General features: G+C 48.9%; 1 protein-coding gene across 3 annotated transcripts in view; it reads right to left on the bottom strand.

The window, feature by feature from the left end:
• Positions 1–12,176, bottom strand: part of DHPS (deoxyhypusine synthase) — a 71,663-nt gene that overhangs the window by 1,674 nt on the left and 57,813 nt on the right. The window contains exons 1-9 of one of the 3 annotated variants that reach the window (XM_040415056.1): positions 8,337–8,494; positions 4,459–4,668; positions 3,725–3,838; positions 2,988–3,109; positions 2,814–2,910; positions 2,644–2,730; positions 2,188–2,293; positions 1,348–1,451; positions 299–424 (exon numbers count right to left, since the gene is read on the bottom strand). In XM_040415056.1, the coding sequence (XP_040270990.1) occupies positions 299–424; positions 1,348–1,451; positions 2,188–2,293; positions 2,644–2,730; positions 2,814–2,910; positions 2,988–3,109; positions 3,725–3,838; positions 4,459–4,653 (951 nt within the window). In that variant the 5' untranslated portion in view covers positions 4,654–4,668; positions 8,337–8,494. Of the gene's footprint in view, positions 1–298; positions 425–1,347; positions 1,452–2,187; positions 2,294–2,643; positions 2,731–2,813; positions 2,911–2,987; positions 3,110–3,724; positions 3,839–4,458; positions 4,669–8,264; positions 8,495–12,176 lie in introns of those variants that run through there. The other 2 variants (XM_040415055.1, XM_040415054.1) reach the window with 2 other exon arrangements.

Below are 12,176 nucleotides of genomic sequence, written 5' to 3'. Positions count from 1 at the left end.
ATGCTTGCTATTTTCACGCAACCCCATTCATTTCTATGGGGCTTGCGTTACGTAAAAAACACACAAAGAGAAGCATGCTGCGATTTTCACGCAACGCACAAGTGATGCGTCAAAATCACCGCTCATGTGAACAGCCCCATAGAAATGAATGGGTCCGGATTTAGTGCGGGTGCAATGCGTTCACCTCCCGCAACGCATCCGCGCGGAAAACTCGCTCGTGTGAAAGGGGCCTTATTGTAGTTATATTCTTGTACATAGGAGGCGGTATTATAGTAGTTGTGTTCACTCCTTCACTCACCTTAACTGGATTAGCATCCATGCGGATCTTTCCCCAGGATACGGCTTCATCTGGTCTGGCTCCAGCATCCGACCCATCAAATTCCTGCGCCGTGTTCACGTAAACAGCATAATCTGCACCATTCCTCTGCAAAAGGAGAAAACTTGTCAGGGATGATGGCGAGTTGATCTCAAAGGGGCAGTAGAGTCCTCTACTACAGATCAGACTAGTACACTGGCAAAAACACCCACCGGTAGATATAAAGGGAGTCTGTCACCTCCACATGGCCATATACAGCGGTTACATTGCCCTATAGAACACCTATACATGAATGTTATGGTACCTTTGTCTTTAGACTTGCAGAAGCTGGAAAAACGAACTTTGATTGATATGCAAACGAGCACTGGCAAGTGCCCAGGGTGGCGTTCACCGTGTTGGTGCCCAGGCTGCCCTGCCTTTTTTTCATTGTTCCCCCGCCCCAGCCTCTGCCTATGCCCGCCCTCCTATTCCCTTGCGTCATCCTAAGGTCCGGCTGAGATCCCGTGCACTGCCTCACCGGGCCGGAGCATGCGCACTGCGATGCCCATTGTTGGCATGGCATCGCTTTAACTACTGCGCATGCTCCAGCCCAGCGAGGCAGTGCACAGTTGCGGGATCTCGGCCGGACCTTAGGATGACGCGAGGGAATAGGAGGGTGGGCATATGCAGGGGCGGGGGAACAATGAAAAAAGGCAGGGCAGCCTGGGCACCAACACAGTGAACGCCGCCCTGGGCACTTGCCAGTGCTCATTTGCATATCAATCAAAGTTCGTTTTTCCAGCTTCTGCAAGTCTAACGACAAAGACAAAAGGTACCATAACATTCATGTATAGGTGTGCTATAGGGCAATGTAAGCGCTGTATATGGCCATGTGGAGGTGACAGACTCCCTTTATATAAGTGAACAAGATTTCTGGAGCTGCATTCCACATTACAAGCCACCTGAGCGCCCCGACAAGCTCACAGGTATTACAGGATCATCTCCAGTGCCTCACAGTCTCCCTCATAGCTACAGCCCCAGTCTACACGTACCATGAGGTTGGCATTGCAGATGTGATGCTTCACCAGTCCTCCTCCCAGAATAATCATTCCCGTCTTCTTAGCAAACACCACAGAAGAATTCAGCCGCCGAATATCTGATGGGGAGACACAGGAACAATGACAGCAGTTAGCCCCGGTGCCTCCTACACATTAGGTTGTCCTCGCGGTTTTTGATGGGCTCAGCCAACAAGCTAAGGGTCCATTCACACGTCCGCAAAATGGGTCCGCATCAGTTCTGCAATTTTCCGGAACGGGTGCACACCAATTCATTTTCAATGGGGCCGGAATGTGCTGTCCGCATCCGTGCTTCCGTTTCCACAAAAAAAATAGAACATGTCCTATTCTTGTCCGCAATTGCGGACAAGATTAGACATTTTCTATTATAGTGCCGGCGATGTGCGGTCCGCAAATTGTGGAATGCACATTGCCAGTGTCAGTGTTTTGCGGATCCGCAGAACACTTACGGACGTGTGAATGGACCCTTACGTGTGTGAGGAGCTCCCCCAACACGATGTCCCAGGAGATACCGACTGCCATTGAAATCACATACTCTGCCAAACTGAGCATGTATGGGTACGCGGGAGTCGGGAGACAGCTGAACAAGCCTTCGGCCAGCAGCTCTTGAAGGTGTATTGTATTCCTTCAAGACGTTCAACAGATAAGAGAAATCCCATTACAATGAAAGGTGTATGGCTACCCCCAGGGTGCTGCAAGTGGGAGAGAGGCAAGACTACTCCATAGATGGAACACAGGCTCCCTGCAGGGTGGTACAAGGGAATGCATAGACTGCTTAGGAGTGAGTTTCCTATGAGAGTGTATCAGGAACATCACCTTCAACGATGTCCAGCCTCAGCCCCGGGTTCTTGTAGGAGTGAAAGTACAGCATATCCCCGATGGATCCGTCTGTGAGCGCCGGGCTGTATACCGGAATATTGTTCTGTCAGAGGAAACCAGCAGACTGTAAGATAAAAGGACCCGGCCGCGTAACATAGCTCCTCCCTCCTGTCACCCTGCGGTGGGAGGGGCAGAGTCCATGTCACATAGCTCCTCCCTCCTGTCACCCTGTGGTGGGAGGGGCAGAGTCCATGTCACATAGCTCCTCCCTCCTGTGTCACATTGTGGTGGGAGGAGCAGACTCCATGTCACATAGCTCCTCCCTCCTGTCACCCTGGGGTGGGAGGAGCAGACTCCATGTCACATAGCTCCTCCCTCCTGTCACCCTGGGGTGGGAGGAGCAGACTCCATGTCACATAGCCCTCTGTGCACCATGCTGTTCTGTCACGTTACCTTCTGGGCCCAATAATATACAGAATCGGGGTGATTAATTTCCTTTCCTAGGCGAGCGATCATCTTAGACGGTGTCCACTTAGTCCCCTGCAGTGAAGAAGAAGAACTGTGGTTGAGTGACCTCACTCATCCAGTATCACACCCCGCCCTGGTCTCCATCTTGTCCTCACCTCAGTGTCTTGCTCCAGCACCATTTGATCCAATATCGGCGTTATCCAGTCCTCAAACAGACAGTAATTATTATTAGGAACCAGGAGATTCCCGATCCTGCACACGAGAGGAGACACCAGATCAGTAACAGGAGGAGGCACCCAGGCACTGACCCCCGTGTGATCTCTGCTCACCTATTAATGCCCCGTGGCCTCAGATCTGACCCCTTGAGGCTGAAGTCTCCAATGTAAGTAGGAGCGAGGCACTTGATCAAGTCCTCCTCTATACCTCCAGCCGTGGTGACAATGATATCCACCTGAAGAGGTAAGAGTCAGTAGTGGATAAAGGCGGCATCTATATAGCGTCCATCATGTAGAGTTCCAGTGGTCTCCTCCATCAGTCAGATGTAAGGTTCTCCTTAAAGGGGTTCCCCGAGATTTTTTAACTGATGACCTATCCTCTGCATAGATCATCAGTATCTGAACACTGGGAGTCCGACACCTGAAACCCCCCCGCCAATCAGCTGTTTGAGAAGGTACTGGTGCTCGCAGTAGCCCCCCGGTGCATTCTCTCAGCTCACCAAGTACAGCGCCGTACATTGTATAGTGGCTGTGCTTGGTATCGCACTCAGCCTCATTCACTTCTATGGGGCTGAGCTGCGCCTAGGCCACGTGACCGATGAATGTGACATCACATGGCCTAGGCTGCAGCGTTAGTGCGAGCGCCGGTGCCTTCTCAAACAGCTGATCGGTGGGGGTCCTGGGTGTCGGACCCCCACGAAAGTCATCAGTATAAAAAAAAAAATGAAAAAAAAAAAAAAAAAGTCATAAAACCCCTTTAATAAGACAGATTAGAATTGTTAGAGGTTGTGGCCCATGTAACGTGGCATAGTGGGCATGGTCATGACTAAAGACCTCCTCTGTGATCTCACCATCTTGTGCTCTGCCAGGTATCGGATCGTTTCCCGTACTCCCGAGCTGATCAGGTTGGACGTGTACCCCAGTAAGACGGTACATCCGCCAGGGGACGACAGCTTGGTGTCAATCTGTGTAAAGAGAGATAATACAAAGTGTAAATCTAAAAACCTCTCTTAAAGGGCTCGTCCAGTCTCCAACTTTCTAACATATGTCTGTTTTAATTTCTCTGCATTTTTAACATCTCTGCTTACTGTCGGTGAAGGGAAACATTCTGGTTTACATTTAGAGGCTAAAAACCTGAACCGACCGGATACCTGCCACAGCTGAGGTTTTGTGGCAATTGTTTTGTGTGTAAGAACTGTAACTGTCCTGGCAGTTTGTTACAGTGTATCAGTGCAGGTAAAATGACCAGGCTGAGGATTGTCTAGACTGGATATGTATAATGTTTGTACAGGTTTTCAGCCTCTGGATATAAAGGACAATGTCCCCATTCAATGACAGCAAGCAAAACAGTGAGAAAATATTCAACTCTGTGCTCCAGCAATGTAATGGCGGTAACATCACATGCTATTGTGTGTGGTCATGTGATGTCATATCTACTGGTTTACAGGGAGGCTGAGGACCAAGAAGGAAAAGAAGGAGTTGCGGCTGATTGTGCAATAACCATGCTGTATATGTAAAGGCCGTCATTTTCACGCTTTTCCCATGTGATCCCGGCAGACGCCCACGGTCCGGTCCACGTTCTCACCATGTTGTTGACCTCCCGCACCGCCTGCCCATAGCTCGTGGCCTGAAAGCCTGTTGTGATGTAAGTCTGCAGCAAGGCCTCATAGTTCACCCCACAGTTGAAATCGTATCCTCGGATCTGCGGCGTTCCTTCCGGTAGAGAATCGCTCGCCATCAGCACTGCCTCCTTGGCATCTTTGGGCAGCCCATCTGCCATGTTTTTAATCTGATCCTGAAATACAGGGAAAGACGCATAAGTCATGACATAACGGGGCGATCCGGGGGTGGTGTACCCGCCATGGACTCCGCCAACATGGTGAAAAACATGGCTGAACGTCACGTGTAAAGTAACGTGTCCGCAAAGAGGCACGTACCGCCCCCCCGGCTACATACACACACATTACACGTACTGCACACAATTACATACACATTACACGTACTGCACACAGCTACACACACACACATTACACGTACTGCACACAGCTACATACACATTACACGTACTGCACACAGCTACACACACATTACACGTACTGCACACAGCTACACACACATTACACGTACTGCACACAGCTACATACACATTACACGTACTGCACACAGCTACACACACATTACACGTACTGCACACAGCTACACACACACATTACACGTACTGCACACACATTACACGTACTGCACACACATTACACGTACTGCACACACATTACACGTACTGCACACAGCTACACACACATTACACGTACTGCACACAGCTACACACACACACATTACACGTACTGCACACAGCTACACACACACACATTACACGTACTGCACACACATTACACGTACTGCACACAGCTACACACACATTACACGTACTGCACACAGCTACACACACATTACACGTACTGCACACAGCTACACACACATTACACGTACTGCACACAGCTACACACACACACATTACACGTACTGCACACAGCTACATACACATTACACGTACTGCACACAGCTACACACACATTACACGTACTGCACACAGCTACATACACATTACACGTACTGCACACAGCTACACACACATTACACGTACTGCACACAGCTACACACACACATTACACGTACTGCACACACATTACACGTACTGCACACACATTACACGTACTGCACACAGCTACACACACATTACACGTACTGCACACAGCTACACACACACACATTACACGTACTGCACACAGCTACACACACACACATTACACGTACTGCACACAGCTACACACACACATTACACGTACTGCACACACATTACACGTACTGCACACAGCTACACACACATTACACGTACTGCACACAGCTACACACACATTACACGTACTGCACACAGCTACACACACATTACACGTACTGCACACAGCTACACACACATTACACGTACTGCACACAGCTACACACACATTACACGTACTGCACACAGCTACACACACATTACACGTACTGCACACATCTACATAGGGTTGTTGCGGGTATCGAAATTTCGATACCCAATCGATACTTTTGTCCCGGTATCGATACGATACCGGGATTTCCGTTTTTTCGATACTGGGCTGCGCTTCTGCGCAGTCTAGTATCTCTGAACATGAGCGCGCTGCTATCGGCGCGCTCATGTTCTCTCTCAGCAGCACGGGGAGAAGGAAGCTGTCCTCCCTCCCCCTGTGCTGCTGCCGCTGCCACCAATGAGAAGAGAGGGGCGGAGGAGGGGCGGCAATGAGAAGAGAGGGGCGGCAATGAGAAGAGAGGGGCGGAGGAGGGGCGGCAATGAGAAGAGAGGGGCGGCAATGAGAAGAGAGGGGCGGAGGAGGGGCGGGCGCACTGCGCCACCAATGATAGGATTACTATCGGAGCGATGGGAGGAGACATCAGCTTCACTAGTGGGCGTTCCTTTTCCCTGCGCTGCGATTGGACAGCGCTACAGCCAGGGAGAAGGAACGCCCACTAGTGACGCTGATGTCTCCTCCCATCGCTCCGATAGTAATCAGCAGCATGTGGAGCAGGAGAGGAGACAGTAATGGGGCACTGCGGGCGAACGGAGCGGCGCCCAGGACTAAATGGTGAGTGCTGAGACATCGCTGGGCGCCGCTCTGTGTGGCCTGATAGTGAAAGTCTGGACTCATATACAGTAGTCAGTCTTTAACACATACAGGAGGCGGGTGCCGGCAGCAGAATCGCATTGCCGGCACCCTGCCCCTGACAGGGAGCTGCGATCAGCGGCAGTTAACTGCCGCTGATCTGCTAGTACCCGCCTCCTGTATAAAGGGGTAAAATCATTGGTGGTGCAGTGTGCCCCCCCCCCCCCCTCAATCCCCCCATCCCATTAAAATCATTGGTGGCACAGTGCGCCGGCCCCTCTCAACCCTCCAGTATTAAAATCATTGGTGGCAGTGGCCACAGGGACCTCTCCACTCCCCCTCATTGGTGGTGCAGTGGCAGCTTCTGATCGGAGCCCCAGCTGTGTAAGCCTGGGGCTCCGATCGGTTACCATGGCAGCCAGGACGCTACAGAAGCCCTGGTTGCCATGGTAACATCCCTGATGCTGTGTGCACAAAGCACAGAGCAGCAGGGACAGTGTGGAGTCCTATTCACCCTGATAGAGATCTATCAGGGTGAATAGGAAAAGGGATGAAAGATCCCAGGTTCTAGCCCCTAAGGGGGGAAATAGTTATTAAATAAAAAGTGAAAAAAAAAAAAACACTAAAATATGAAGTATAAATCACCCCCCTTTTCCCAATTTCACATATAAAATATATAAATAAACATATTACATCGCCACGTCAGAAAAGTCCAAACTATTAAAATATAAAAAAAAAATCTAGGTGGTGAATGCCGGAACAGAAAAAATAAAATAAAAACTGCGCGATTCGCCATTTTTAAAAATGAGGAATGCACGTGGCTTTTTTTGTTTATTTTTTTCGCGTGGTATCGAATGGTATCGAGTATCGCAATACTTTTTCATGGTATCGAAACCGAATCAAAAATTTGGTATCGCAACAACTCTACATCTACACACATTACACGTACTGCACACACATTACACGTACTGCACACAGCTACACACACATTACACGTACTGCACACAGCTACACACACATTACACGTACTGCACACAGCTACATACACATTACACGTACTGCACACAGCTACATACATATTACATGTACACAATTACACACATATTACATGTATTGCACACAATTACACACATATTACATGTATTGCACACAAATTACATGTACTGCACACAGCTACACACACACATTACACGTACTGCACACAGCTACACACACATTACACGTACTGCACACAGCTACATACACACATTACACGTACTGCACACACATTACACGTACTGCACACAGCTACATACATATTACATGTACACAATTACACACATATTACATGTATTGCACACAGCTACATACATATTACATGTACACAATTACACACACATTACACGTACTGCACACAGCTACACACACACACATTACACGTACTGCACACACATTACACGTACTGCACACAGCTACATACATATTACATGTACACAATTACACACATATTACATGTATTGCACACAATTACACACATATTACATGTATTGCACACAATTACACACATATTACATGTATTGCACACAAATTACATGTATTGCACACAGCTACATACATATTACATGTATTGCACACAATTACACACATATTACATGAATTGCACACATATTACATGCATTGCACACAGCTACATACATATTACATGTACTGCACACCGCTACACACATATCACACCTACCTCCATCAAACACAGCCGGCTCACATCTCGCACATTCTTCTCTACGGAAGCCGCCTGGATCAATCTAGTCACCAGTAGGCGGCGGCGCTACAGCGCAGTCTCGGCGTTTTGCGTCAAGGAGATCGGCTGACCACGCCCACTACAAGCCAGGCAGCCAGCGCCCACAAGGAGGGCGTGGTTTATGCTAGTTTCCGGCTCGGGAGAGTCGGCCTGTTGCCTGGTAATCGGGCGCGGTCTGTCAGTGCCTTTCAGGAGCCCACACTGCACCGCTACTGCCTGGTACACACTGCACCGCTGCTGGGGCACACTGCCTGGTACACACTGGCACATGACTCTGCCACCAAAGGGTGGATTTATCACATTCACACACCACCCTGACGCTGCCCTCCTATTGGTATCTGTGCAATGCCAGCAGCACACCACATGGGGCGATAGACAATTTCTGTCAATGTCTTACCCTGTTACTGGTCTGTCATTTCAAACATGGCGGAAGAATGATATATGGTAGGTGTGATTATCAGCTACAACTATCCAACCTCTATGTAGGTTGCTAGGGTGGTGCACCAATTAGTGAGCGTCACTCACCCACGCGTGCTAGCTGTTGTGGCAGGCGAAGGGTCAGCCACGTGATGATCGTTGCCTCGTGTTCAGGTGAATGACGTTGACGGAGGAAAATGACAGAAGTCTGAGTATAGTTCAAAACCTTGTCAGGAACCCAACATGAAAGTGTCCTGGACCCTTTATTTATACACAGTTCAAAGGGTGTAACCCCTCAAAGTAAAACATGCTTCTTGATTGGTTAGTATTTTACAAGTTTCACTTTTCCAAAAATGTGTTAACTAATGAGTTTAGGTTTTTTAAAGGGCTTCTGTCACCCCACTAAACTGATTTTTTTTTTTTGTGTACTTATAATCCCTATCCTGCCATATTCCCATACATTATGTTATTAATAATTTTCGTTCAGTAGATTTTGCAAAAAACGTACTTTTATAATATGCTAATTACCTTTCTACCAGTAAGTAGGGCGTCTACTTGCTGGTAGCAGCCGCAGAAAACCGCCCCCTCCTTCTGTTGATTGACAGGGCCAGCGAGCGCTCTCCTCCTCCGGCTGGCCCTGTCATCATTTCAAAAATCGCGTGCCTGTGTTGATTCGGCGCAGGCGCTCTGAGATAAGGAGGCTCGGCTCCTCAGCACTCCCTCAGTGCGCCGATGACGTCACCGTAAGAGAAGACGTCATCGGCGCTGCGTGTCGGACCCCCACCGATTTCAGATTCATGACCTATCCTGAGGATAGGCCATCAATAGTAAAAGCCCGGACAACCCCTTTAAGTATCATTCTGGCAGCAGCTTTCCAACATACTTGCCAACTACCCGGGAACATCTTGGAGGCCCCCGGAAAAAGAGGAGACCCCCCAGAGGAGCTGCCAAAGCTGAGGGTCACTCCGCTGGAGCCCGGATAGGTACGTTTATTACATTACCCCCCCCCCCCCCTTCCTTAGGATGGGCCACCGGACCCTCAACATAAGAAGCAGGTTTCGATGGAAACTCAAGATGAAACTTCCTCTTTAAACGAGGAGCGTCAAGATCCAGAGTAGCGATCCATGTCCTTTCTTCAGCACCGTATCACTTCTAATGAATAAGGTTCTGAAGAGAACCCTGGAGACTCCGAGAGTCAAGAATTTTCTCTACCTCATACTCTATCTAAATCACCTTGAATTACAGGAGGTTTAGTTGGAGGAATCACAGGAGGAATGTACTTCTTGAGCAAAGATTTGTGGAACACAATATATTCCCTGAACGAAGAAGGTAATTGAAGACGGAAAGATACCGGGTTTATCAAAGGTGTGATCTTATATGGGCCAATAAACTTAGGAGCAAGTTTACCGAACGGTACCCTTAAACGTAAATTTTTTGTAGAAAGCCAGACAAGTTCTCCCAAAACAAAGTTCGGACCCAAAGAATGCTTTTTATTGGCTTGTTTATACCGGATGCTTTGAGCTTTTTCTAGTCTCTTGCGAGCCTGGGCCCAAACTTTGCACATATCATCAACTATAGCATCCACCGTAGATCTCACAGAGCTTAACTCAGAAACTTATGAAAAACATGGATTAAAACCATAATTACAGTAAAAAGGTGAGATGCCACTAGAGCACGGGTGTCAAACACAAGGCCCGCGCAACGAGCGAGCTGGCGGCGGCGGCTGAGTACAGGGAGATGAGCGCTTCCATTGTGGAAGCGCTCATCTCCAGTCATCTGTATCGCCGTCCTCAGGACAGCGATACAGATGCCTGCCTATGCTGCGGTAGGGGAGGGAGAGGCGTGTCCCTTTACCTTCCTCTGATATGCTGCCGGCCTAGTGCCTGCAGCCTATCAGAGGCCGGCGGAGGCGACGCGATGACGTCATCGCGCTACCTGAGCCATACAGCGTGGGACACAGGCCAGAAGAGGCCTGCATCGCATCACTGACATGGAGGTAAGTATGTGTTTTTTTTATTTTTTATTATGTACAATACTTTTACTGGCGGGGGCTGTTATTACTGGAAAAGGGGGGGCTGTTATTACTGGCGGGGGCTGTTATTACTGGCACAGAGGGGCTGTTATTACTGACACAGAGGGGCTCTTATTACTGGGGGCTGTTATTACTGGCACAGAGGGGCTCTTATTACTGGGGGCTGTTATTACTGGCACAGAGGGGCTCTTATTACTGGGGGCTGTTATTACTGGGGGCTGTTATTACTGGCACAGAGGGGCTCTTATTACTGGGGGCTGTTATTACTGGCACAGAGGGGCTCTTATTACTGACACAGAGGGGCTCTTATTACTGGGGGCTGTTATTACTGGCACAGAGGGGCTCTTATTACTGGGGGCTGTTATTACAGGGGGCTCTTATTACTGACACAGAGGGGCTCTTATTACTGGGGGCTGTTATTACTGGCACAGAGGGGCTCTTATTACTGGGGGCTGTTATTACTGACACAGAGGGGCTCTTATTACTGGGGGCTCTTATTACTGACACAGAGGGGCTCTTATTACTGGGGGCTGTTATTACTGGCACAGAGGGGCTCTTATTACTGGGGGCTGTTATTACTGACACAGATGGGCTCTTATTACTGGGGGCTGTTATTACTGGCACAGAGGGGCTCTTATTACTGGGGGCTGTTATAACTGGGGGCTGTTATTACTGACACAGATTGGCTCTTATTACTGGGGGCTGTTATTACTGACACAGATGGGCTCTTATTACTGGGGGCTGTTATTACTGGCACAGAGGGGCTCTTATTACTGGGGGCTGTTATAACTGGGGGCTGTTATTACTGACACAGATTGGCTCTTATTACTGGGGGCTGTTATTACTGGCACAGAGGGGCTCTTATTACTAGGGACTGTTATTACTGGGGGCTGTTATTACTGACACAGAGGGGCTCTTATTACTGGGGGCTGTTATTACTGGCACAGAGGGGCTCTTATTACTAGGGACTGTTATAACTGGGGGCTGTTATTACTGACACAGATGGGCTCTTATTACTGGGGGCTCTTATTACTGGCACAGAGGGGCTCTTATTACTGGGGGCTGTTATAACTGGGGGCTGTTATTACTGACACAGATGGGCTCTTATTACTGGGGGCTGTTATTACTGGCACAGAGGGGCTGTTATTACTGGGAGCTGTTATTACTGACACAGAAGGGCTCTTATTACAGGGGGCTTTTATTACTGGCACAGAGGGGCTCTTATTACTGGGGACTGTTATTACTGGGGGCTGTTATTACTGGCACAGAGGGGCTCTTATTACTGGGGGCTGTTATTACTGGCACAGAGGGGCTCTTATTACTGGGGACTGTTATTACTTGCACAGAGGGGCTGTTATTACATTACTGGGGGCTGCTATTACTGGCATAGGGGGCTATTATTA

This window comes from Bufo bufo, chromosome 1 (genome assembly GCF_905171765.1).
Source record: "Bufo bufo chromosome 1, aBufBuf1.1, whole genome shotgun sequence".
Taxonomy (NCBI): domain Eukaryota; kingdom Metazoa; phylum Chordata; class Amphibia; order Anura; family Bufonidae; genus Bufo; species Bufo bufo.
Note: the sequence above shows the minus strand (reverse complement) of the source record. Positions and strands in the feature narration are given on the sequence as shown.